Source organism: Rhinopithecus bieti, unplaced genomic scaffold (genome assembly GCF_001698545.2).
Source record: "Rhinopithecus bieti isolate Rb0 unplaced genomic scaffold, ASM169854v2 scaffold_13029, whole genome shotgun sequence".
Classification (NCBI taxonomy): Eukaryota; Metazoa; Chordata; class Mammalia; order Primates; family Cercopithecidae; genus Rhinopithecus; species Rhinopithecus bieti.
In genome coordinates this window covers 3,236,562-3,263,210 of record NW_016807982.1, presented here as the reverse complement: position 1 = coordinate 3,263,210, position 26,649 = coordinate 3,236,562, and the positions used below count along the sequence as shown (strand labels likewise).

Below are 26,649 nucleotides of genomic sequence, written 5' to 3'. Positions count from 1 at the left end.
CACCACGCCCGGCTAGTTTTTTGTATTTTTTTAGTAGAGACGGGGTTTCACCGTGTTAGCCAGGATGGTCTCGATCTCCTGACCTCGTGATCCGCCCGTCTCGGCCTCCCAAAGTGCTGGGATTACAGGCTTGAGCCACCGCGCCCGGCCTAAAGTCGGGAGTTTTGAGAGCAGCTTGGCCAACATGGTGAAACCCCGTTTCTACTAAAAATACAAAAATTAGCCCAGCATGGTGGCGCTCACATGTAATCTCAGCTACTCTGGAGGCTGAGGCAGGAGAATCCCTTGAACCCGGGAGGTGGAGGTTGCAGTGAGCCAAGACAGCGCCACTGCACTCCAGCCTGGGCAACAGAGCAAGAGTGGGAAAGAAAGAGAGAAAGAGAGGAAGAAAGGAAGGAAGGAGGGAAGGAGGGAAGGAGGGAAGGTGGGAAGGAGGGAAGGAGGGAAGGTGGGAAGGAGGGAAGGAGGGAAGGGGGAAGGAAGGAAAGAAGGAAAGAAGGAAAAAGAAAGAAGGAAGGAAGGAAGGAAAATGATGATAAATTGGACTTCATCAAAGTCTAAAACTTTTGCACCTCAAAAGATAGTATTAATAAGCCGGGCGCGGTGGCTCACGTCTGTAATCCCAGCACTTTGGGAGGCCGAGGTGGGCGGATCACGAGGTCAGGAGATCGAGACCATCCTGGCTAACACGGTGAAACCCCGTCTCTACTAAAAATACAAAAAACTAGCCGGGCGAGGTGGCGGCGCCTGTAGTCCCAGCTACTTGGAGGTTGAGGCAGGAGAATGGCGTGAACCCTGGAGGCGGAGCTTGCAGTGAGCCGAGATCGCGCCACTGCACTCCAGCCTGGGCGACAGAGCAAGACTCCGTCTCAAAAAAAAAAAAAAAAAAAAAGAAAATAGCATGGTGTGGTAGCATGAAGATGTAGTCCCAGTTACTTGAGAGGCTCTGGCAGGGGGACCACTTGCATTCAGGAGTTCGAGGTTGCAGTGTGCTATGATCTTACCTGTAAATAGCCAACAAACTCCAGCTTGGACAACATAGTGAGACTTATCTCTAAAAAAATTTTTAATTAAAAAAAAAAAGAGGTTATGAGCAGTTGCTCACACTTGTAACCTCAGCACTTAGAGAGGCCAAGGCAGGAAGATCACTTGAGCCAGGACTTTGAGACCAGCCTGGGCAACGTAGCAGGACCCTGTTTCTATGAAAAAAAAAAAAAAGATAATTTTAAATATGTAAAAAAAAAATTAAAATTTTAAAATAGAGAAGAAAAGATAAGCCACAAACTGAAAGAAAATATTTTCAAATCATCTATCTGATAAAGGACTGTATTCAGAATATATAAATAATTCTTATAACTCAACAATAAGATAGCAACCTAAATAGAAAATGGTCCAAATATGTAAATAGACATTTCACTAAAAATGAGAGATGAACGGTTAATAAGTACATGAAAAAGTTCTTAACATTATTAGTCATTAGGAAAATGCAAATTAAAACTATACTGAGATACTACTTGATGGTTATAATAAAAAAGACAGGGGCCAGGCACAGTGGTTCATGCCTGTAATCCCAGCACTTTGGGAGACCGAGGTGGATGGATCATGAGGTCAGGAGTTCACAAAAATTAGCCGGGTGTGGTGGTGCGTGCCTGTAATCCTAGCTGCTGGGGAGACTGAGGCAGGAGAATCACTTGAACCCATGAGGCAGAAGTTACAGTGAGCCAAGATTGTGCCACGGCACTCCACCCTGGGTGACAGAGCGACACTCTGTCTCAAAACAATAAATAAACAAAAAAGGCCAGGCGCGGTGGTTCATGCCTGTAATCCCAGCATTTTGGGAGGCCAAGGTGGGTGGATCACCTGAGGTCAGGAGTTCAGGACCAGCCTGGCCAACATGGAGAAACCCCTCTCTACTAAAATACAAAATTAGCCGGGTGTGGTGGTGCATGCCTGTAATCCCAGCTACTCGGGAGGCTGAGGCAGGAGAATCACTTGAACCCAGGAGGCGGAGGTTGCGGTGAGCTGAGATCGCATCATTGCACTCCAGCCTGGGCAGTGAAACTCCAGTGAAACTCCAAAAAAAAAAAAAAAAAAAAAAAAAAAAAAAAAAAAGACAATTCTGAGTGTAGGATGTGGAAAAGTGGAACCCTCACACATTGCTGGTGAGAATGCAAAATAATACAGCACTTTAGAAAACAGCTTGACAGTTTCTTAAAAATTAAACCTAAACCGACCATATAATCCAGCAATTCCACTCCTAGGAATTTACTCAAAAGCACTAAAAATATATGTCTACACTAAGGCATGTATGTGAATGTTCACAGCAACATTATTCAAGACAGCTAAAAAGTGGAAGCAGCCCAAGTACCCATCAACTGACCAACGGATAAACAAAATATGTTACACCCATACAATGGCATACTACGCAGCAAGAAAAAGAAACAAGCTGCTGATAATAGTTTGTTTCTTTTTATTGCTGCTTCTTTTACTTAGTATAATGTTTGGGGCGAGCCTCAAAAACATTATGCTAAGCAAAAGGAGCTTGATGCAAAAGTCTGCATATTTATATATTCTATTTATAGAACATGTCCAGAATACGCAAATTTACGGACAGAAAGCAGATCAGTAGTGGTCTAAGGCTTGGGGTGAGAATGGGGATTAGCTACAAATGGGAACTTCTGGGAATGACAGAAATGCCTCAAAATGAATTGTGGTAATGGTTACACAACTCTACATTTATTAAAAATCATCAAATTAAATTCTTACAATGTGTAAATTTTAGGTATGTAAATTTTACCTCAGTAAATCAGTTAAAAAATGCAAGTTCCAGGGCCATACTTCCAGGGTTCTCATGCAATCAATGTGGGGTGGTGCCCAAGAAATTTGCATTTTTAACAAGCATCTCCTGGGGGTCCTGATGCATGTGGTTGCTTACACTACACTTAGGGTACCACTGGTCCAAAGCTTGAAGGGGTTGGAGCAAGAGGAAGGTAGACGGGAGGGGTAGTGACCTGCTCCCCAGCCTACACTGGGGCGCAACATGTGCAAATGTCCTCCCTAGAGTTTCCTCATCTCCCCTGCTGGGACCTGCTGACTAAGTTTCCTTCTCATCAACTGCCGGAGGGTTTCTTTCTTTTTTTTTAAGACGGAGTTTTGCTCTTGTTGCACAGGCTGGAGTGCAATGGCGCGATCTTGGCTCACTGCAACCTCCGCCTCCTGGGTTCAAGCGATTTTCCTGTCTCAGCCTCCTGAGTAGCTGGGACTACAGGTGTGTGTGCACCACCACGCCTGGCTAATTTTTTTGTACTTTTTTTTTTTTGAGACGGAGTCTTGCTCTGTCGCCCGGGCTGGAGTGCAGTGGCCGGATCTCAGCTCACTGCAAGCTCCGCCTCCCGGGTTTACACCATTCTCCTGCCTCAGCCTCCAGAGTAGCTGGGACTACAGGCGCCTGCCACCTCGCCCGGCTAGATTTTGTATTTTTTTAGTAGAGACGGGTTTTCACCGTGTTAGCCAGGATGGTCTCGATCTCCTGACCTCGTGATCCACCCGTCTCGGCCTCCCAAAGTGCTGGGATTACAGGCTTGAGCCACCGCGCCCGGCCTATCTGCACATTTTTAAAGTTGCTTTCTGGGGCAGAGAGTAAGTAGCCTGGGAGGCAAGTGAGAAAGGGTTGTGGAAGTGCAAGTTCAGATTCTGTAAATTTTTGATATTTTGTTTATCATGGATTTTTGCACTATTTTCATTTAAAAAGGCCAAGTGTGGTGGCTCATGCCTGTAATCCCAGCACTTTGGGAGGCTGAAGCGAGCAGGTCACTTGAGGTCAGGAGTTCGAGACCAGCCTGGCCAATATGATGAAACCCCGCCTCTACTAAAAATAAAAAAATTAGCTGGGCGTGGTGGCGGGTACTTGTAATCCCAGCTATTTGGGAGGCTGAGGTACAAGAATCTGGGAGGCAGAGGTTGCAGTGAGCTGAGATCGTGGTGCTCCACCCCAACCTGGGCGAGAAAGTAAAACTGTGTCTCAAAAATAAATAAATAAATAAAAATATATTTTTTTGAGACAGAGTTTTGCTCTTGTTGTCCAGGCTAGAGTGCAATGGCGTGATCTTGGCTCACTGCAGCCTCCACCCCTTAGGTTCAAGTGATTCTCCTGCCTCAGCCTCCGGAGTAGCTGGGATTACAGGTGCCTGCCACCCTACCCAGCTAATTTTTGTATTTTTAGTAGAGATGGGGTTTCACCATATTGGCCAGGCTGGTCTTGAACTCCAGACCTCAGGTGATCCACCTGCCTCAGCCTCCCAAAGTGCTGGGATTACAACAGGGTGTGAGCCACCGTGCTGCCCAGCCTCTTTTTTTTTTTTTTTTTTTTTTTTTTTCTGAGATAGTCTCACTCTGTTGCCCAGGCTGGAGTGCAGTGGCATGATCTTGGCTCACTGCAACCTCTGCCTCCTGAGTCAAGCAATTCTCCTACCTCAATCTCTTGAGTAGCTGGGATTACAGGCGAGCGCCACCACACTGGGCTAATCTTTGTATTTTTAGTAGAGACAGGGTTTCACCATGTTGGCTAGGCTGGTCTCGAACTCTTGACCTCAAGTGATCCGGCCTCCGAAAGTACTGGGATTACAGGTGTGAGCCATGGCGCCCAGGCCTATTTATCTTGATTACTGAGTTTTTTGGCACCCTCTCAAATTCTGTCCCAGAGGTCAGTATCTCACTCATCTCACCCATGTCCTGGCTGCTTAGAGATTCTCTGGGAAGTGGAGACCCTCCCCAGCTTCCTCCTCCTTCTCCAGGGCCAAAGACAGCAGGGAAGAGGGCTACTGTTTACATCAGCTCCTGTCCTAGAGATCCCCTGAGATTGGACAGCTGAGCCTGAGGAGAGGGATTCCCCACCCTCAAGTAGGTAACCACCCACTCTCCTGCAGAGGGAATGAGGGATCCATCTCAGTTCTCATCCTTGACCACTCCCCTCCAGCTCTGGTTGTATAGCCTGAAACCCACACACGGTTTGTAACTTTTTTTTTTCTTTTTCTTTTTTTGGAGACGGAATCTCGCTCTGTCGCCAGGCTGGAGTGCAGTGGCGCGATCTTGGCTCACTGCAATCTCCGCCTCCCGGGTTCAAGCGATTCTCCTGGCTCAGCCTCCCGAGTAGCTGGGACTACAGGCTCGCACCACCTTGCCCGGCTAATTTGTTTGTAACCTTTTTAACCTGTCTGGCTTTTCCACAGGGAGGGCATTTGCACATGTGTGATGAAAGTAGCCCTTTTTACACACCCCCTCTTTCAGTGCACTCAGACTTCACAACCCATCACTCATTAATTCAACAAACACGCACTAAGCACCTCCTGAGCCCGGTTCAACTATCTCTCCTCTAGGCACTCACCCAACCTCGGGCACTCACCGCGCCTCCTCTGAGCCCTTTCCGCGTCCCATACAGCCCCTGCTCACTGCCCTTCTCGGCTGGAAAATATTCTCGTTAAGCTCCGTCTCCCCACCAGTCCTGCTTGCTTTCTGTGTCTCTGGGATAAGTTGCAAAACTGGAGGTGACAAATGTGGGCAGGAAATGGAGGGCTCTCTTATTCGCCTAGGGTCTGCCTCAGTCCTGCCATCTCCTGCCCAATATCGCGGGTGCAACTGGCGGGCGACCCGGAAGTGTGTGGTAAGAAGCCGGGGCTTCGCCTGGCCGCCCCTCCCGGACACTCGCCTGCAGTCAGCGAAGCTTTTGCAACACAGGTCTGGGCCCTACGTGCTCCAGGCGGCACTGGCCAAGTCGAAGCCCGAGAACCCCCACTGCCGAGATGTGAAGGCCGCTTCTGGGGTGGGGCTGAGGCTGCAGCTGCCTCCCTTTAGCACCAAGGACCCCAACCTTCAGCGACGCAGCCGCCCCTCCCGCCCAGGCTGGAGGGACTGCAGGGATCCGATGCTTCTGGTGGCCAAAGAGCGACTTTCTCTGATTCCAGGGCCCTGGCGGGGCAGGCTCCAGTACCGCACTCGGCGGACGCCGAAGGTCTGTGGGACAGGACAGGGGTTCCGCGTGCTGTCGGAAGGGCAGAGGACGAAGGAGGGCGCTAATTCACTCCCCACGGGGCTGGCGGCGACTCCGAGTCCCGCAGTGACCGCGGAGGGCCAAGGTGAAAACTGCCGGGGGCGCCGAGCGGGGGTGTGGGGAGGGGCGGCTCCAGGGAGCAAGGAGCCCACCGGCCTCGCCGCCTGCCCTAGGTCGCCCGCCCACGCTTCCCCCTGGGTCACGACCTCCGGATCCAGCTGTGCCGGGCTGCTGCCCCTTCCCCTTTGCTGCAGCGCCGCGGGCTGTAACTCGACGTCTAGGCTGAGGCGTCCAGGGCGCAGTCTCCGCTCAGGTCGCCGGCGCTCCACTCGCTCCACTCTGCCACACGCCCGCTGGCGCTGGGGTCCCGCTGGCGCTGGGGTCCCGCTGGCGCTGGGGTCCCGCTGGCGCTGGGGTCCCGCTGGCGCTGGGGTCCCGCGGTTGGGCACGCTAGTCCGAGCGGCCCCGCCCGGTCCCGCTCCAGGGAGCCAGCGCGCCGCACCCGGGATGTTCGCACTCTCCTTGTGTTCTTTGCACTGCTTTGGAGGATTTCGGCGCACCCCCAGGATCTAGGAGTCTTGTTTGAGAGAAACCAGCTCTGGGAAGGCCTCACATCCAGTCTCCTGTCTCGGCTTTGGACTGGGTTCCGGGTTAAAGTGCTCAGAGCACCAGCTGATCCTTCTACCCTTGCGCAGGGCAGAGATCCCCAAGCCCCTTTCTAAAATGCAGGGTCTTAGCCTTTCTCAGGGAGTCAGTGAACCTAGACTCTCAGTCTCTTGAGCCCAAGTGTGAGTAGGGAACTGGGGACCACCACCATGCTCATATTTCTGGTGGCCAGGAAGTCCAGGCAGGCTTTTGCCCACTGCAGACGGCTCTCTTTCTTCAGGGGTCAAGAAAGGCGCTGTCCAGTAAGCCAACCAAGCCCCACCAGTAGAGGGGCGCTGCAGCCCGCTTCCTAGTGTCTTTCCCAAGCCCCCAGTTCCAAGAGACACAGGACACAGCCCCAATTCCACCCCCCCCAACTTCCTGCCCTGTTGCCTCATCTTTCTCCCTACACACTCCAGGCCATCCGGCCAACCCCCAACTCCTGGTAACTCAGCCCCAGCTCCTGGAAGTCCAGCCCCAGCCCTGCCACCACCACTTCCACCCTGGCCTCCCCTGAGAACAAGTGGAGGGCAAATAGAGCCCAGGCTTGAATTCATTCGTTTGAAAAACAACTCGAGCCAAATCCTGTGGGAGCAGTGCCTGCCTGGGGCACCGCAGGCTCATGTGCATCTCTGAATTCTTTCCCCTACCTGCCCCAAAGGTAAGGAGGCTGCTACCCAATGCCTGGGTCCCTCTGAGTCTCTGCTCCTTTCTGGCTGTCTCTCTTTTTGTCTGTCTCTCACCTTCCCCTGGCATGGCCAGAACTTGGTCCTCAGGCCAGAAAAGGTGGGTGTCCCTGGATTTTACTAATGCCAGGAGTCACACAAATACTCCTGTATATACACAGAGAGGACCCTCGCATGCTTGGAAATCCTCAGATACCAAAGAACAAAGTGCAGGACACCACAGAGATACTGTACACATTGAGACCCCCACATGCAGAGAAATGCACACCCGCACACAGAGACACACCTCACAAACACATTCACAGAAACAGACACACACTCCAAGAAATACTAGGACACCCATGAAGGGAACATTTCAGACACGCACAGGACCCTGAACTCACACAGACACAGACACCCAGGAGCAGGTAGGCCCTGACTCAGGTGCATACACCCTAACACACAGTATTCACACACCAGCTCCCCTAAGTCTAAATGCTGCAAGAGACTCCCACAGAAAGAAAATTCCCCCAGAGGCCTCCAAGGCCCTGCCGGGAAGGAAGGAGAAGGGAGGGGAAGAAAGTGCCTGCCAGGCTCCCAAATGCTAAGGCTCTGTAAAGTGAAAATCATTTCCCCAGCTCCGTGGGAACAGCACTTCCATTCCCACCTTTTAGGGAAACAGGGAAGTGGTTTAACTTGTTCTGCACATCAACTCCAGATCTACAAGAGTGCCCCCCCTCGGCAGGGAGAGGCCAGGCTCCCAGTGCTGCAGCCCAGTGAAGGCTGACCCGCTCAGGCCCACCCCAGGCCACAGGGTGCTGGGCAAACTCACCAAGCCAGCACCTCTGCCTAACCGCTGGCTGGGCCGGGAAGACTGCCTGGTGGACACCCAGCCTGGCGACACATAGGAGGCACGGCTGGTGAAGAAAATGGATCTGTGCACCCGGGGCCTGCACCATCTCGCCCGGCTCTGCCCTGACAGATACACACCATTCCTTACCTTTCTTGATCACGGACTGGTCTAGGAGGCTCATTCCCAGCTCATCCGTCGCCTGCAAATAGCAGAGGGTGGCGGTGAGGGCGCATAAAGCCCTAGGCGCCCATGGCTTCCCAAGCCCCTGCCACCCCAGGTCCCTGTTTTCTCCGCCCAACCCGCACCACCTTCGCTTGGGGCGGCGACGGGCAGGCCCAGGAATCGCCATGTCTAGGCACCGAGCTGGAGCCCTGGGTATCTCACCGTGAAGTGCAAAAAGGAAATTTTGAACCTTAGACCGGTAACTACTATGTCTCTCTTGGCCCCAGGTGCAGGCTACCCCATGGATGCCATACGTGGCTCAACGGCCTAGCGGGGAGAAAAGAAGTGATTCGGTCCCTGCCGAGGGTTGCTGCCACCCAGGCACTGCTGGCGGACTCAGTGCCAGACAACGTCTGGCCAGGCAAAGATGGCCAGGCAACGTCTAACCCAGGAGGTGGGACGCATCCTCGGAGTCACCAGTGAGATGTGGCGAGCTGGGAGAAAAGTCGGGTTCCTGCATTTGTCACCTTCTGCCTCCAGCCATGGTAGTAAACCACCGCGGCCAGTCCCGACCGATCCCGGACCCCTCAGGTCTCACCTGCAGGTCCTCCAGACCGTGGGCCGCCGCCAGCCCCGGAAGGCCGAGCGGTGCGTCTGCCAGGCCGTGCGCGCCGTCGGCCAGGCTGTGCAGGAGCCGGGGCACAGCGGCGGCGTAGTCACGGCGCGGGTCAAGGCCCAGGGCGCGGGCGGGCGGTGCCAGCAGGCCGGGTGGCTCCTCGTGGGCGCGGGCGGCTGCGCGGGGCGCTGCCCAAGCGGCCTGAGGAGGCTGCGGCTGCGCCAGGGGCGTCAGGCCGCCATACGGGTCCCCTGCCAGGTGGGGAAAGGCTGTGGCGGCGTCGGGCGCCTGACCGTAGGGCAGCGGTGGCTGCGGGTAGGGCGGCGGGAAGTAGGGCGGCTGGAAGTCGGCGGCAGCTGCGGCGGCTGGCGTGTGGCAGAGCGGGGGCGCCGGCCCGTAGGCCGCCTGGGGCAGAGACGACAGGCGGGGCCCGCCGGCCGCTGCGCCCAGCGCGTCGGGGCGCTCCTGAGGAAGAAGAGGTGTGCGTTAGGTGATCCACTGGCACCTGAAAGGACCCCAGCCCAGAAGGCTCCTCCTCAGCTCGGGTGGGTCCAGCCGCCCTCCCTCCCGCTTCCTAGGGCCGGAGGTTTATTTCCCAGCCACCCGCGAGCGCAGGAGCCTCAGGCTGGGGACAGCGGTCACTTGCGCATAGCGTTCTCAGCTGGCGGAGTCCCTACGGCCTCCTCCCTCTGAGATTTCGTTGGCGCGGGGCAGGAGGGTTGGAAAGTCCAGCACTCAGGCGCCCCGATACCCCGGCCGAGTATGTCCTGGGCCCGAGACTACTCACCATGGCAGAGTAGGTGTGCACCAGCATGGGGTGGTGAGTGCGGGGCGCGAGGCGTGGCGGCAGCGGAGCCCTAGCCCGACGGCGAGCGCTGCGGGCAGAGGCGCGGGGAGCCGGCACAGCCGGCGGGGGTCACGGTGCGGTAGCCGGGTGCGACCCAGCCGGGATCCTAGTGCGCGTAGGGTCCTCAGCGGTGGCCGTTCCAGTGCGGGTCCATGGAGGCAGGACGGACAGGCACTGATCGCACTTGGAAAAGTCGGTCAACGGGTGCCCAGCGCCCGCCCTTCCTCCTCTGAGCGTAGCCTGCTCCATGCACTCCAGTTATAGTGGCGGGGGCGCGCCGGGCCTCCGGGGGCGCGCATTAAAGAGACAAGCTATGGCAGTTCTCTCCTTTTTCCCCAGCGGCCGCCAAAGGGGAGGCAATGGCTTTGGCGGGATCGGGTAGGGTGAGTGGGGGGCGTGAGTTCAGCCCACGTTGATCTGAGCCGCCTTCTGGGCTCGCAGCTCGCAGCTGCAGTGAAACAGAAAGATTCGAGGCTGGGACGCAAGGGCCCTCATTTGTTCGGCTCTATCGCATCCTTGCCTTTAAGCAAAGCACTATTCTTCGCTGACCTCAGCTTCCTCGGTAAAATCGGTATCAATCCTTTCTCTAAGCACCTCAAGAGACTTTGGATGAGGTGGGCAATCGGGAACGTGGAATAAGTTTGTGAGCTGCAGACTCAAGCCTATCTGCTCATGTGCACAGGTGTGCCAGTGTGTGTGTGTGTAGGGGGTCTACCACAGTCTCTCCTGAATGGTTCTGGATCAAAATCCCTCGAAGGCGCCCACTTCACTCAGGCTTCCTAGGCTGAAAACTTCCAACGCCAAACCAGGCTCTGAGGGAGTTGGAGACACAAGCTGGCCAGACAGAGAGACTTACCTGGGATGGATTTGGGTATTAGCTCCACCTGACCAGGGGCCAAGATAGTTCTGAAGCCCCAGGGGACCTGGGCCGATTGAGTGTGGGCATGAGATACCCAGAGACTGATGAGTGACTGTGTGTAACTGACTAGCATGGATGCCATGTGATTGTTACGCTAACATGCACAGGCTACATGTTTGTGTGTTACCATGGCAGGCACTCCCTGGCTGTCAAGCAAGTTCCAGTTTATAGTCACTCACTCTTTCTTTCTCCCCAAACCCAACCCTCCCCTCCTGAGAAGCAGAGACAGGGATTAAAGATGGACAAATGAGAGGAATGCTAAGGAGAACAGAAATTAAGAAGCAGAAGGAAGATGTTTCTAAAAGCAAGAAGATGTGCAGACCAGGGCAAAGTAGAAATAATCACAGCAGACTTATTACAGAATGTGCCAGCCTCTGTGCAAAGTGCTTCATGAATATCGGGTTATTTAACACTCACAGCAGCTCTAGGAAAGAGATACCCATATCATCCCCATTTTCAGGGGAGGGGTGAGGCATGGAGAGGTTAAATGGCTTGCCCAAGGTCAAGCAGCTAAGTGGCAGAGCTAGGGTAATCTGCCCTTGGCCCCTTTCTGCTCAGAATCACTATTCTCTACTGCCTCACACTCCAGGGCTTGGATTTAGTCCTGACTCTGGCTGACTGTGTGATCCTAGCTACGTCCCGTTTCCTCTGTGATCTCAGTTTCTGCAACTTTGACAACACCAATAAAAAAGCAGGGGAAGGCAGAGAAGACTAGTTTTTTTAAGGTCCCTTTTTGTGAAGTAGTAAATGAGAAGATTAAGGTAAAATTACTGATATAGAAGAAGCAGTGATAGTGACACCATTAACTCATGGAATGTATGGTTCTAAGTGGGTATCCCAGAAGGCGCATGGCGGGTGCAAAGCTCAGGGCTGGATGATCTCAGCCTGGGGAGCGGTGGGGAAAGAAGGAGGCTAGAAGCCAAGGATTCATCATTAAGAACTTTCCGAAGTCTGGAACCGCCAGCAAGGGTGGTGGATGAAGCAGAATTGGGAAGCTCTGCAAATTTCCTGCCCAAGATTGGTCAGAGATCAGGAGTGTGTTTGTGTGTGTATCTATATATGAGGGAGTCTGTGGCAACACCCTCTTCCTCCCTCTCTCAGCCCCAACCACATGGCATCAGAAGTCAAGCTCCAGGACAGGTATCAGTGCGTGAATAGAAGTTGGTGGACTGACTCCTTTGGGAGAAGTCTAGGAGCAGCAAAGGAGATGATGCCTGTGCCCAGCTGCAGGGATGCCCCTGCTCTCTCCAGCAGCTTGGGAAGGCCAGAGTGATGGGATGTGCTGCCTGTCTGTGGCTTCCTTGGGTTTCCCCAATCTACTTCCTACAGCTTTGATAGCCCCTTCTTGCCTCATTCTCCTCCTCTGACCATTTCTGTTTTCTTTTCTGTTTCTCTTTCACCTACATGCTTAATGTCAGTAACTCTTTCTCAGAGCGGAGAAGCTTCTGCTTTTTCTTCCTATCTCTACTCTTCATGAGTGAGCTCATCGCCTCTCAAGTCCTTTTTTTTTTTTTTTTTAATACAGAGTCTTACTCTGTTGCCTGGGCTGGAGTGCAGTGGTGCACTCTTGGCTCACTGCAACCTCCACCTCCTGGGTTCAAGGAATTCTCATGCCTCAGTTTCCTGAGTAACTGGGATTACAAGGGCCCACCACCACGCCCGGCTAATTTTTGTATTTTTAGTAGAGACAGGGTTTCACCATGTTGGCCAGGCTGGTCTCGAACTCCTGACCTCAAGTGATTGCCCGCCTCAGCCTCCCTAAGTGCTGGGATTACAGGCATGACCCACCATGCCCAGCCCAAGTCTTTAATAACTACCTGTCTGCTGTTATCTCCCAACTGTGTTATCTCTGGCCTGGATCACGAGTGAGGGATCCAGACCCATAGACACAGCTGCCAGCTGCATATTTTCTCCAGACATCTCATTGCAGATTGCAGCCATCTGAAATTTTCCAAGTCCAACACTGAACTCAACATCTCCTCCACCATCCCCACCACCAACCCCAACCTGCTTCTCCTCCTTTGCTCTGTAGTTTCATAAATGACACCACCCTTCTTCAAGTTCAAAACTTGCTAGTCATCCCAGAAGAGCCTAGGACCTTTTCTTAACCCGCACAAGCTAATCCTTATGGAGTGTTGCCATTTCTAACCCTTAGACATCCACTCATGGAAGGTATGTAGTGGAGAATTGAGGCAAGTATCCCAGAGGGCACAATGCACCCGTCTCAGCACCTTAAACTACCTTACTCTTACTCATAGACCAGTGGCTCTCAAAGTGTGATCCCTTGAGCCCAGGAGTTTGAGACCAGCCTGGGCAACACAGCCAAAGTGTGGTTCCTGGACCAGCATCACCAACAATATCTGGGAGCTTGCTAGAAGTCCCAGTTCTTGGATCCCACTCATGACCTTCTGAGTCAGTAACTCTGGGGGTGGAGCCCAGCAACCTGTATTATTAATAAGTCCTTAAGGTGACTCAGAGGCACACTAAAGTTTGAGAACCACTATCTAGGCCATTGCAATAACTCTCTTTTTTTTTTTTTTTTTTTGAGACGGAGTCTCGCTCTGTCGCCCAGGCTGGAGTGCAGTGGCCGGATCTCAGCTCACTGCAAGCTCCGCCTCCCGGGTTTACGCCATTCTCCTGCCTCAGCCTCCCGAGTAGCTGGGACTACAGGCACCAGCCACCTCGCCCGGCTAGCTTTTGAATTTTTTAGTAGAGACGGGGTTTCACTGTGTTAGCCAGGATGGTCTCGAACTCCTGACCTCGTGATCCACCCGTCTCGGCCTCCCAAAGTGCTGAGATTACAGGCTTGAGCCACCGCGCCCGGCCTGCAATGACTCTCTAACTGATCTCCTGACTTTATTTGTATCTATTCTGATCCATTTTCAACTCCATTCAGCAACAAGAGTGACTAGACCATGTTACCTCCCTACTGAAAACTTTCCTAGGGCTCCCCATAACCCATCTTCAGGGAAAAAAAGAGTTCAAACATTCTAATGAGCATTCCACACTCTGCAGTTGTGACTAACTTTCTTTTCCTCTTTCAGGAACTGCTTCACAGGATTAAAGGAGAAACAGAAAATGTATCCAGCACTGTGCTTGGTGCATGGCAGGTAATCAATTAATGCTTATTAAATACTGTAAATGATAAACAAATCAATGGATGATGTTATGAATTCATTGGCCTATTAAGGGATCCTTTAGGAAGGCTCTACGTGAACACAATCCTGGGTAGCTACACATAGGGCCCGGGTATAATCTGAAGAGCTCATCTGATAAATGAGTGATTTTGATTATGGCTACTGGGGAGAGGAATGTTCTCCATGGTTTGCTGCTGCTTTGAGGCTCCCTAAAACGTCACAGTCCCATGATTTCAGACTCTGGGAACTACTTCTTTCAGCGCCAAGGGACTCCTCACTCTCTGAGGCATGGAGGTGGAGATTTCTGGTTGTCTGCTCCCTGGGACACATGCACACGTGTGGAGGCCTGGGGTGCAGTGGGGTACACATGCAGACAGCCTTGGGAACATGGGGCACACAACTTGCACAGAGACATTCATGGGAAACACAAGTACACATGGGGCAGAGGCCACATTGACAAGCACACATAGGAACATGGGACATATATTGACATATAGGGTTGCGTGCTCAAACATACGTGGACTCCCATTTTTCACACTTGGCATACTGCTCTTCTCCAAGGCTCCCTCTCTTTTCAAAACGTGAGCTGCATTTGGATTTTATGTTAAGAAAAAACTCCGATCTGCCTCCTTTATTGTTGACACAGCCACCCTCATCCTCCCAGCCTTTGATCACCTCCTGCTCCAGGCCAGGCTGAGTGTTTGCAGGTTGGGGAAATCTGGCGCGAGGAGATGCCAAGGCGCCACCTCGTGGTTAGATCTCACAACTGCAGCTCAGATCTCCCTTTTCCCCGCTCCGCTGAAATACCAAGAGCAAGCCAGAATTCTGACCATACCTCATTTAAGCACAGAACTGTCTGCCTTGCATTAGGAAGCTTTTCAGGGTTTGACTTCTCCACTGTGGGAGGGATAGCACCCTGACAGTAGGGACCATGGGTGGCTGTCACTTTCTTTGGGACCTTTCTCTTTTCACTTCCCCAGATGATCTCAGTCCCTCCCCTGACTTTAGGGACCCTCTATACTGACAGCTCCCAAATCTGTCACTCGCCCAGACTCTCTCTGAGCTCCGGACCATAGAAAGCAACTACCCATTGGATATTCCATGAGCAGCACAAATTCGCCATTTACCAAGCTGAGTTGTGTGTGGTATGCACAAATCTATTTCTGTCCCAGTGTTCCCAGTGACAGTGAATGCTCCATTATCCACTCAGTCTCCCAGATCAGGAAGCTGGGAGTCATCCTTGGTTCTACCCGCCCTTTTCTTTACCCCTCTTCACTTCCAATTAATCACCAAGGCCTGTCAACTACTACCTACATCTTCTCCAACCTCATTGCCACTGGCTTAGTTCAGACTTAGCACCTCCTCTCTGAGCTCCCTGGCTCAGCCATTCCTCTTGCAGTGCATCATCTTCCCAAAATGCAAACGGGATCACATTCAATCTGCTAACAAATTTGCAGTCTGTCCGGGGATGGTGGCTCATGCCTACAATCCCAGCACTTTGGGCGGCTGAGGCAGAAGGATTGCTTGAGGCCATGAGTTTCCAGATCAGGCTGGGCAACAGAGTGAGACCCTGTTTCTAAAACAAAACAAAACGAAACGAAACGAAACAAAACAAAAAACAAAACTGCAGTTTGATCTCTCAGCATGATTCCATGTCTAAGCTTCTGAGCACAGCATAGTAGGATCTGGTCCATGCCTACTGGTTCAACCTCATCTTCCACCGCTCCACATGTCACACTCTATACACCACGGAGTGAGAAACTACTCGCAGTTCTCAAGCTTGCATGCCTTCGTACCTGCTGTTCCTTTTCGTGTCTGCCCGGCAAGCCCCTCCCCACCCTGAAGTCTCAGAGCACATAGTTGCTGTAAGCTTTCCTGTATTGTTTGGCCAGTCTGAGGGGCTCTCATGCTCCAGTCACACTGTGTTTGTACCCACATAGAAGCCACTGCTTACACTTTTTTTTTTTTTTTTTTTGAGACAGGATCTCACCCTGTCTTCCAGGCTGGAATGCAGCAGTGTGATCATAGCTCACTATAACCTCAAACCCCTGGGCTCAAGATCCTCTTGCCTCAGTCTCGGGAGTGGCAGGGACTGTAGGCACAAGGCATCATGCCTGGCTAATTGTTTTTCTTTTGTAGAGATGGGGTCTCACTATGTTGCCCAGGCTGATCTTGAATTCCTGGGCTCAAGTGATCCTCCTACCTCAGACTCCCAAAGTATTGGGATTACAGGTGTTAGCCACCACACCCAGCCTCTATGTCTTTTTCATATTTACCCCAGAGAATCCATGCTAAGAAGATGGCTTTCAGTACATCCAGTGAATAAATATTCCTGTCTATGCATAGCCAACCACAGGTGGACTCATAGGCTATGCTCAGCACGTGCTTATAGGTTTGAGGGCCTAGGTGGAGTTTACAGAGGGTGTGGGTCTGGGGTCTGTCTGGCTCCAACCCCACAGCTTTAGCTCAGGACTGGTGAAGTACCCATAGTGGGTACCTGGCTCAGCTCCGGCTGAAGCTCACAGGCCCTCTGGCTTCTCATTTGGCATAGAGGGTCAACAGCTAGTAACCCGAAAGCTGCATTTGACCCGCATATTTTGCTGGGTCAGTAGTTATTTAATTAAAGACAGTTACTGACATTCAAAAGTTGGGTTTCACATAAAAATTAGGATTTCTGGGCCAGGCACAGTGGCTCTCACCCATAATCCCAGCACTTTGGGAGGCTGAGGCAGGTGGATCGTAAGGTCAGGAGTTCAAAACCAGCCTGGCCAAGATGGTGAAACCCCATCTCTACTAAAAATACAAAAATTAGCTGGGCACAGTGGCAGCTGCCTGTAATCCCAGCTACTCGGGAGGCTGAGGCAGGAGAATTGCTTGAACCCAGGCGGCAGAGGTTGCAGTGAGCCAAGATCGTGCCACTGCACAGCCTGGGAGACAGAGTGAGATGCCATCTCAATTAAAAAAAAAAAAATTAGGATTTCTGACTTCTTTAAAAACAGGAGAATATGGCAGGGCCACTTGGCAGCAAGCCAGTAGCATAGAGGGTGGTACAGTGCTTCATCTGTACTTGAGCACCAGAGCCCCCACGAGGCCTGGCCACGTCAACATGAGATTGGCAAACTGCTGTACAAGTGAAAGATGTGGGCTGGGGAATTGGACGGCCTGTGTGGAGTCCTGGCTCTGCCACCGACTAGCGGCAACACCTTGAGCCAATCACCCATGCCAAAGTTGCTCTGTCTGTAAAATCAGAACCCTTCAGAGGATTCTTAGAAGGGCTGAATGAGGTAAGACTCGTGATGTGTTTAGCAGGGCGTGTGTTCAGCACCTGGTAGCTGTGAACTGATGGAGCCTGGAAGGGAGAGGGCAGGTGCAGGGCAGACCACGCAGGAGGCTTCTCATCACCAATGAACATTTATTGAGTGTCCACATGTGCACAGCTTTGAACTTGGTGATCACAGAACGCACTGGGGGAGGGAAGGGGGGAGGAAAGGAAGGGATCAAGTGTGTGTAGGGGTGTCCCCCTGGGTTCATAAGAAAGGTAGTCCCTGCTGGAGCCGCCAGTCGCGTCTCTGCAGAGAGGAGTCATAGCAGGGGTGGGAGTTAAAGCCAGGCACCATGGTGGCAGTGGGGTGCAATCACTGGGGAAACATGCGGATTCTGGGAAGTGTCCCTCCTGTTCCTGGCTCCAGCCAGGTGAGATGGCACGAGGGGGACAGGAATCAGATGCTCAGGTGTCAAAGCAGGGATAAGGACAGGCAAAATAAATAACCCCCCAACCCCCATCGTCACTCTGCTGCAACACGACACAAAGGTTTAAAGATCTGGGCCCAAGGACTCCTGGGTCCCTTCAAGCAAGCTCTGGTGGGAAGAGGTTTCCCCACCCCCCACCAGGCCTGTCTGCCCCAGGTTGCCCTAGAATGGGGGCAGTTCAGACCCTGGGTCACTGAAGTTGATAGGAAGAACTGTGATGTCAATGGCCTAAGCCTGCTGTTTGCCCAAAGGAGCCAAGGGCAAGAGCCAAAGGGCCAATTTAAAGGACGTGGACCTGGGGGGCCAGAGGAGGCACCACAGCCGAGGGGAGCCCACGCCCTGGCCGGCAGGGCACATGGGCTGAGGCAGTCTGCTCCTGCCAGCCCTGTCCTACCTTGGAGCCTCCCTCCTGCAGGGGAGCCAGACATCGGGCACAATGACACCTAGTGCCCCCCTCCCTGGGGGCTGCTCCAACCTTCCCCGGCCTGGCGGGGACAACCACGTTGATTTCCAAGCCGATCCCTGCCCCCATGGGGGCCTGAGGGGCGGAAACGCAGTTCCTTACACTTGAGGGTGGGCACCATGCCCTTGCCCTCAGAAAAGCCAGAAAGCTGGGGTGTTTTAGGGGGGAAGTCTGGGGAGGGGGGGGCCAGTTTGGGGGTTTCAGGGAAGATGCCTCCTCCCTCCTTCCCTCGCTGCCCAACCCCGGGTCTGTCCCCGGTGGACACCCCTCAGGGCTCTGATAGGCACTGCTCCAAGGCGGCCATGCGGTAGTGGCTGGCCGTCTCCTCACCCGCCTGCAGCCTCATGGCCTCCCGGCACAGCCGGTTGGCCCGCGCCAACTCCACCAGGACACCCTGATAGGCGGCCACCATCTCAGGCTTGACAGAGTTGGGGCTGACACTGCCTAGCAGCTGGAGCAGCTCCTGGGGCCAGCGGGAGCGCAGGGCAGCAGGGGCCAGCCAGGGCAGCAGCGGCACACAGCCGGTGAAGGCCTGCATGCCCAGGAACCAGAGCTCCTGCAGGTCAGCCCAGATGCCCTCATACTCAGGGGACAGGGCTAGCACTGCCTGGTCTGAGCCCGGGGTGGCCCGCGCCACGTGGGACTGCGATAGGAAGAGGATGGCAGCTGCGAAGAACCCTCGGGATGCTGGTGTTCCCTGAAGAGCTGCAAGGTACAGAGGGAGCAGGACATGAATCAGACAGGCCAGCTGCTGTGCCAGACCCTTCCCTAGCCCTCTGTGTAGACACATACAGGAGCCAGGGCACAGCCTGGAATCAGACTGCCTGCGTTCAAAACCTGCCTCAGATGCTCACTGTGTGACCTTGGGTAATTAACCTTTCTGGGTCTCCTGTAACATGGGCCAATAGTGCTCATCTTAGAAATTTGTTGTGAGAATTAAATGTGATCATCTTGGTACACTCAACCACCAAGACCTCTACTGGCACAGGAGGTGGGGGTGAGCCACAGGGTCAGATGGGAGAGAGAGCCCCTCGGGGATCTGGACACAGAGCTCAGACTCAGGTTAAAGGGGTTGCACCAGTTTGATCCTTGGGCCAGAAGAGGGCGCCATAGAGGAACAAGAGCAAGTGACCCTGCTTTGCTTACGGGCTGTTCAGGGGGTGACCCTGACACTACAGGTGCTCTTCAGGAAGCTGTCAGCCTAACCTGGTGGTATTTGAGGGTGAGCCAGAACTGGGACCATGGGGGCTGTGGAGATGCAGGCTGGGACTGAGAGTGCAGAGTGGGCTCCTGGTGTACAGGGATGTGCGCCCCTTCCCATGGCTGGGTACCCTGCTGGGATCCCCACCAAAGGAACACAGAGGCAGTGGAGGGTATGGGCACGTTACACCCTGTTCCCAGGCATCTGCTCAGCTCCTCCAACCTGACAGATGGGGCACAGGGAACAGGCAGGGACAGAGGGACCCAAGCAGACACCCACGGCCAAAGTGGGAGACACAGAGGGCTGTCAGGGGCTGGAGGGGACGTCCCTCCCCCTGCAAACAGCCAGAGTGAGGCAGAGCTAGGGAGAAGGTGTGCACAGAGGGACACCAAGTGCTGATGCCTGTCACTGATGGGGGTGAGGTGCCGAGCAGAGCAGAGAAAAACATCAATGGAAGGAAGTCAGGTTTCTGACTCAAGGCCTGGGTGGGGGCGGCTCCACCTTAAAAACACTGGATTCAGATTCCTCTGGCTGCCAGGGATTCCAGGTGCCTATGCCTGTGCCTGTGAGCAGGTCTGTACTTAACACCCACCAGACCTTGCCTTAAAAGTCTTCAGAAGAAGGAGAATGTTAGCATTTTGGGAAGAACGGTGGGGGTGGGGGATGGAGATACACTGCAAAGATTTCCTCTTGCTTAGAGAATTCTGCAAAACCATCTTCTGAAAATGATGACTTTTGCCCCAAACACAGGAGGTCCACCCAGGTATTCCATTAGGACTGGATCCCCAGTTCTTACCTGGAGAGGTGCTAAGGAGCCGGGCCATGAGAAGCCCCAGGGTGGCCACGTTAGCAGCCAGAAGCAGCCTTCCCTGTTGTTGCACTAGTGCCGGTAGCGATGTCATCAGGGTGTTCATAAGAGATGTGAAGCAGGCATCACGCCTGGAAAAGAAAGCGGGGAAGGATGGAGGTAGGTGGGGGTCTAGTACAGCCAAATCAAGCCCTTGGCAAGAAATTAGGCAGCAGGGTGAAGAATTAACTTTGGGTCCCAAACATAGCATCTGGGGGGCAGAGATTGGAGCAGGCAGACATGCTGAGATAGTACCTGGGGGTTCCAGATATGCCGAATCCTTGTGTGGGGCTGGCTATGCCTACTCTGAAACCCCCATTCTAGCACTAACAAATCCACGGGCATGGGGGGCAAAGTAGGAGACTGAGAATTGAGGCAACTGGGCAGCCCCCTTTGCCTGCTCCGGCCTCCTCCCCCCCTCTCCCGAGCCCCTCACTTGATCAGCCCTGGTGCGGTGACCACGAGGTTGAGGAAGATGTGGCAGCAGGTCTGGAGGCCAATCTCCACGCTGTCGGGCAGCACCGAGGTGTCGTGGCCGGGGGATGTGAGCTCCCACTGCTGCAGGAAATACTTGCACAGAAGCGAGGGGGCACCTTCCTTGATCAGGATCTCCCGGGGCCCATCTTCGACGGTCAGGTGGCACCAGCCAGGCAGGAGGAGCCTGGGGATGTGGAAGGGACAGATGTGTGTGGGGTTGGGAGAGGTAAAGCACATAGATTCCCTTTTTAGGGAAATCTTGCCTAAGAGAAATGGAAGTAGGGGAGAAAGACACATCCTCGCAGGTACCACAGAAAATGCACAAGCTTCAGAGTCGCACAACCCAGGACCGAACTTGGCCTCTGCCACAAAGTGTGACTGTGGGCAAGTGACTTTAATCTCTATGAGCCTCAGTTTCCTAATCTTGTTTTTGTTTTTTTTTTTTTGTTTTTTTTTGAGACGGAGTCTCGCTCTGTCGCCCACGCTGGAGTACAGTGGCTGGATCTCAGCTCACTGCAAGCTCCGCCTCCCGGGTTGATGCCATTCTCCTGCCTCAGCCTCCCGAGTAGCTGGGACTACAGGCGCCCGCCACCTCGCCCGGCTATTTTTTTGTATTTTTTAGTAGAGATGGGGTTTCACCGTGTTAGCCAGGATGGTCTCGATCTCCTGACCTCGTGATCCGCCCGTCTCGGCCTCCCAAAGTGCTGGGATTACAGGCTTGAGCCACCGCGCCCGGCCCAGTTTCCTAATCTTTCATATGTGAACGAGACTTCTGTTAGATTTACCATGTGGACCAAATGAGATCATTTTGGTAAAGGGTATAGCAAAATACCTGGCTCGTAGTAGGTGCTTAATAAGTTCTCTTTTAACTGAGAAATCTGGGGTTGGCAAGTGACACCTGGCAGCCGAGGAGTCCTGTGGGAACAAGCCCCCCAAAACAGAAATAACCCTAAGGGAAATCTCATGGCCCAATCAGGAAGCCTGGCACAACTCAGCTTGTGAGGAGGGGTGTCCTTGTATTATGCTTTTCTGTAGAATGATCTAGCTGGACAGACTGTAACTACAGACTCACCGGAGAGCGTCTCCTGGCCAGGTGGGCCCTGGGGTGGTGGGGGAGATGGCCAGGTTGGCCACCTGCTGGGAAAGGTCATTGGCCTCCTCGGCCTCCTCGTAGAGGGTCTTGGCATAGCGGACGAGGAAGGGCAGCAGCTGGCACACCTCCTTACGCAAGGATGAGGTCTCCTCGGCCAGCCAGGCACCCAGGATCCGCACCGAGGCAAACACAAAGGGCTCCTTCTGCTTCTCTGACCCCACCTGTTGCCACAGGACCCCCTTGAGATGGAGTAGGACCAGAGACCCTCCCTGCCTTGCCAGAGGCCAGCCAGCTAGAAATAATACAATTGGAAGGGAATTCTGGCCTGTGAGCCTTTCAAAGGCAGGCCCCAACCCTTATTCTGTCCCATGAACCCAGCACTTAGCATGTGGTAGGGACACACATGAGGGCCTGGCACAGAGTGAGCCAGGCCCTCCATGCATGTCTGCTGAGTGAACTGGGCCTGAGTAAATTGAGTGACATGCCCCCGTACTCACTGAGGCTCCAGTCACATCTCCCTATCTCCCTACCTCTGAAGTGTCTCAAGGTTAGAAGGAATTTCACAGGTCAAAAGCTAAGTTAAACGCTCTTTACAGCAGCTCTGACCTACGGCGGGAGGGCAGGTTCCTGGCTACCGTGTAACTGCTCCCAATGGTGGGAATGAGGGGATGCTCTCTTTTGGGCTAAGTCAGAAAAAAGACATGAGCTTAGTGTGGTGCATGGAATATATGGCTGGTGAGCTCGGTGGCTGGAGCAGGCCATTCAAGATACCAGAGTCTTGAGTGAATCCCTGTGGGACAGGACAGCTGGCCTCTCAGGCAGGGAGGCAGGAGGGGATGCAGGGGATGCAGGGGAGGCAGGCGAACTGATCTAGCCGGACCTCTACAGAGGCCAGGAACCAGGCAGCCCTGCTTCTCTTCCCTGCACCACTAGAAGTTCGGGTGTGTGCGTGTATAGAACAATGCTATGGAGTGAGCAGAACAGACCGCTTCAATCTTGTGTGCATGTGTTGCGGAGAGGTGTGTGGCGTGTAGTGTGTGTGTATTGGGGGGAGCGTTTGAGTGGGAGGTTACTGTGTTGTGTGTGCGTGTGTGTGTGTACTGTGATGTGAGTGCACATATGGTGTGTGGTATGGTGCTTGTGTGGAGGGAGGGAGAGAGGGAGGTTGGGCCGCACGCTACTCCCTGGAGTGCTGGCTACAGGATCAGCTTGTGTGGACATGCAGCTTCACTGTCTCCCCATTATTCTCCTCCCCCTTGCCTCCCAGCTCCAGCACTGGCTCCCCCCATACTGGGCCCCCTCTGTGGGTCACTGCACCCTCACCTGCAGCAGGTAGTGGATAACAGCCCCTATGGCCTCCTTCATGACGCTCACGAGCTGCACCTTCTGTGGCTCCTTAAGCAGTGACTGCTCACAGCGAGTGCATTCCTGGATCCCCAACTCCATGAGGGCATAGCAGGCGGTCACCACATCCTCTTTCACCTCCGTGCCCGTCTCCTCCAGTGCCAGCCGCACTTCCACGCACGCCAGATTCACCAGCAGGGCGAGGAACTTGCTCCCGGAGCTGCCCGCCGGGATCCAGTCGGAGCCGCAGGCGTGTGCCAGGCGGGCTGCCAGCTTCAGTGCAGGGTTGCGCTGCCAGGAGCTCAGCTTGCTTCCCAGGATGCGTGCCAGCCCGGCCTGCAGATCCCGGTAGCATTCAGGGGGCACGGTCGTCGGGGGCAAAAAGAGGGGCAGCAGCTGGCAGAGCTCAAACTTGCTGGCATCCTCAGCTTTCTGGAAATCCTCACTGAGGCCCCGCAACACGGCCAGCAGATCGGGCTCCGCCTCCTTCCAGCACTGTGTCTCGGCAGCAGCCAGCAGCCCCACCAGGAGTGCCAGGGCCTGGTCAAAGCCATAGCCATGCCCCAGGTATGCCTGGCATAGGGCAGACACGGTGCCACCAGCAATGAGGTGCCGAGGCCCTCTGGGGGTGCCTGCTACAGCCGTCAGGCACTGGTAGGTGTCATCAATCATGGAGCGGCGGGCAGCATCGTCCGGGTCCCCCCGGGCTGTGAGGAAGGTGCTAAGAATGGGAATCTTGTTCAGGACTTGGGGATGGGCGGCCAGTTCGGGGTCACTGCAGAAGCAGGCCAGCAGGGCCACGCCCAAAGCCCGCAGAACATGGTCAGGGCAGCCATCCGGCGCCTCCTTGGTGGTCAGGAGACGATTGGGGAAGGTGAAGCCGACAGCATCGAAGATCCGCCGCCGAGTTTTGGCATCTATGTCACCTGCTTTGACTGCCTTGGTCACCTATAGGGGGTATGTGCTATCATCAGGATAAAAGGAAGACGTGGCAAAGACTGTCCCTCTCCTGCACCCCGGGGCACTGAGGACTAACAGGATGAGGTTATGCAACAGGACTCATCTGGAGTCATTTCATCCAGCTCCTTCTTTCTCCTTTGAGGCAGATAAATATGACCTCTGGGATCCCTCTCATCTGTGACTGTCCCATGGAAGTGAGGTCTAGTCTTCCTCAACCATTCATTTGAGCATTTCAACACCTGGCCAGTTGAGAAGTTCTTCCTGATGTCTAAATGCCCACAACCTGGGATGGAAGGGGCTTAGAACTCAGTGTTTAAGATCCCCCAAGGATTTAGGGTCCTTCCTTAATTGCTCCCTCCAGAGAAGTCCCTGATCCATTTCTGCCACCTTCTCCGGGGAAATGGCTCCTGTGTCTCGCCGTTCCGCCTGTCAAAACATTTCCCCTTACATTTCACCTAAACACCTCCTCTGCTGCAGTGTGAGCCCTTGACTCCAGAGCCTTCTCCTTGTTGCCATGGCAAACAAGCAGCGGCTGTACTCCCTCCTCCCTTCACCCCCCACACACAACCCCCCCTTCCTAGCACTGCAGCTTCTGCTCTGCTGTCCCCAGCTTGAGTTCCTCCAAAAAGGCTAAGCCCCGAACTAGCTCCCATTCCTTAACCTACCTACTGCCATCCTGGCCATCTCCTAGGACCCCTTCCCAGACACTTCCAGCCCTGCTACTCTCTCCAGGCCCAGAACAACCATCCCCAGCCCTCAAGTACTCTGCACTAGTTACTACCTGCTGCTGTTACCCTGTGAGTCAGCTCCCATCTGCTCTGGGACGCCCCAGAAAACAGACCCAGGCAGCCTCCTCCAAGGCCCCTAGTGCCACAGCCTTATTCAGTCCCATTCTCCCCTTTGCCCCCATTCTCAGGGGGAGCAAGAAGAGCACAAAGGTAGGGGTCTTGGGCCTTTTTGGTGCCTCCAGGGTTGCTAGCACTACCTACATATCCTTGGGGACTCACTGACCCCATTCCTTGGGGGCCCAACCACCCAGCCCTTCCCACCTCCCAATTTTTAGCCAGTTCCTTACTAGCAGCAGGGCTGCAAACTGCTCGCTGTCATTCTTGGCCTCACGGAGGGCTCCCAGGTAGCGCTCCAGGGTGGGGTTTCGGCCCTCTGCCTGGTTCAGAGCTGGCTCGCAATCCGAGGCCATGATGCCCGCCTTGCCCAACTGTGAACACAAGAGGGACTGAGCATCCCTCTGCAGAGGAGGGACGGGGGTGGGGTGGGGGTGAGAGTGGAGGATGGAGGGAGGGAGGGATTAGCACAGAGGGAGGGGAGGAGAGGATCTGGAGGGATGGGCTCCTCAGGACTGACCTCCCCTGGGGAAGCCCCTTGAAGGGGCTGGATCTGCAAACCCTTAAGGATAAAGAAGGGACCCTGGTCCAAGGTCACCTCCAGAAAGCGGGAAAGAAGGACCATGCATGCTGCTGCTCAGCTGGACAGCTCTCCTCACCAGTCTCCTGGGGGTGGGCGGGGGCTGGCCCCACTGCTCAGCTGTCCCCCTGGCACCAGAGGCTGGGTTTTATCTCCCTCCACAGGGACACAGAGGGAGTGAGTGGTGAGGACAGACAGGGAGGAATGGAGACATACATGGTTGAAGTTCGATTATCCGGACTCAGGCTGACATGGGAGAAAAGGACACCCTAGGCTTCCTTTCCCCTCCCTTCTTCAGAGGCAGAGATACGCTTCAGAAGTGAGAATACAAGGTGCTCACCAGGGAAGGCTTGGAGGCCCCTCTGGGGACCCCACCCCTCCAGCCAGGGCTCTCAGTCGCCCCCGCAGGCTCCTTGCCTCCTCTCCTTTCCCTCCCTCGGGTAGAGGCTGCAGCAGCAGCGGCAGCAGCGGCAGCAGCAGAATTAACCCCTTGCGCTCCCTCTTCTCGCCCTCCCCGTCCCGCTACCAGCCTGTGGATGCCGGCAGGGGCTGGAGAAGCAAGAGGGGGTCCCGGATAGTTCCCAGGACAACGGAGAATCCAAAAGCCGGATAATCGAAGCGGGGCTGCTGAGATGGGGAGATGAGAAAGGGAGCAGGGTTCCTGGCGGTCACCACCTGTCCCGCCGCAGCCAGGTCACAACACGACATTGATGAAGTCACGACAGGGCGGCGATGAGATCACACTTCACGATGGCGCGGTGATGTCACGGAGAGATCACGTCAAAATCACGACATGGGAGACAGCCCCCAAAGATGACAGGGCAAATTAAAAAAAAAAGATATATATTGAAAAGGGCTGTGACAAAATGGAGTCTCGACAGAGCACGATGGTGTCGCGATATGGCGCGATGGAGTCGCGATAGGGTCCCCGGGGTGTGTCGGCATCGATCAGCGCCGGCTCGGAGAGGCCCCGGCTGGGATGCAGGGGAGGGCCCGAAGGGGGCTGAGCTCACCAGGCTGCGGCCCCGAGCGGCGAAGTCTTCTCCCAGCGCGATGCTCCGGGAGCCTCGGGCCGCTGCTCACGCCGCGTTGCCCACTCCTAGCTCCAGGCTGCTGCAGCTCCACCCCCACCCCCGCACCGCTCTCGACCAATCCGCGGCTGCTTCACTCCGCGCTCTGGCCAATAGCAAGTCAGGGCGCTA

At 54.4% G+C, this 26,649-nt stretch overlaps 2 protein-coding genes across 3 annotated transcripts in view; both read right to left on the bottom strand.

Annotated features, from left to right (window-relative positions):
• The window catches only part of TFAP2E (transcription factor AP-2 epsilon), a 30,273-nt gene extending 12,101 nt beyond the window's left edge, over window positions 1-18,172 (bottom strand). Inside the window, exons 1-5 of the mRNA XM_017884424.1 lie at window positions 18,035-18,172; window positions 8,970-9,452; window positions 8,357-8,408; window positions 8,189-8,250; window positions 5,987-6,615 (exon numbers count right to left, since the gene is read on the bottom strand). Of these exons, the coding sequence (XP_017739913.1) occupies window positions 5,987-6,615; window positions 8,189-8,250; window positions 8,357-8,408; window positions 8,970-9,452; window positions 18,035-18,172 (1,364 nt within the window). The remainder of the gene's footprint in view (window positions 1-5,986; window positions 6,616-8,188; window positions 8,251-8,356; window positions 8,409-8,969; window positions 9,453-18,034) is intronic.
• Window positions 17,283-26,565, bottom strand: NCDN (neurochondrin). Of its 2 annotated transcripts, XM_017884472.1 has the most exons (8): window positions 26,461-26,565; window positions 26,123-26,190; window positions 25,101-25,241; window positions 23,045-24,013; window positions 21,701-21,942; window positions 20,588-20,812; window positions 20,101-20,243; window positions 17,283-18,808 (listed from the first exon to the last, which is right to left on the bottom strand). In XM_017884472.1, the coding sequence occupies exons 2-8, from the start codon at window positions 26,153-26,155 to the stop codon at window positions 18,372-18,374; spliced, it is 2,190 nt and encodes a 729-aa protein (XP_017739961.1). In that variant the 5' UTR covers window positions 26,156-26,190; window positions 26,461-26,565; the 3' UTR covers window positions 17,283-18,371. The 2 variants fall into 2 exon arrangements, with proteins under 2 accessions (XP_017739961.1, XP_017739962.1); XM_017884473.1 differs by lacking the exon at window positions 26,123-26,190 and having other exon boundaries at window positions 26,461-26,559.
• Between the last annotated feature and the right edge of the window lie 84 nt (window positions 26,566-26,649).

Excerpts from the sequence above, each read along its gene's own strand:
- NCDN (XM_017884472.1), bottom strand. The coding sequence starts at position 26,155 with ATGTCGTGTTGTGACCTGGCTGCGGCGGGACAG. Across the intron at positions 21,943-23,044 it reads TTATCCACTACCTGCTGCAG|GTGGGGTCAGAGAAGCAGAA; the intron begins GTGAGGGTGCAG and ends CTGTGGCAACAG. Across the intron at positions 20,244-20,587 it reads ACCGCACCAGGGCTGATCAA|GCGTGATGCCTGCTTCACAT; the intron begins GTGAGGGGCTCG and ends TTTCTTTTCCAG.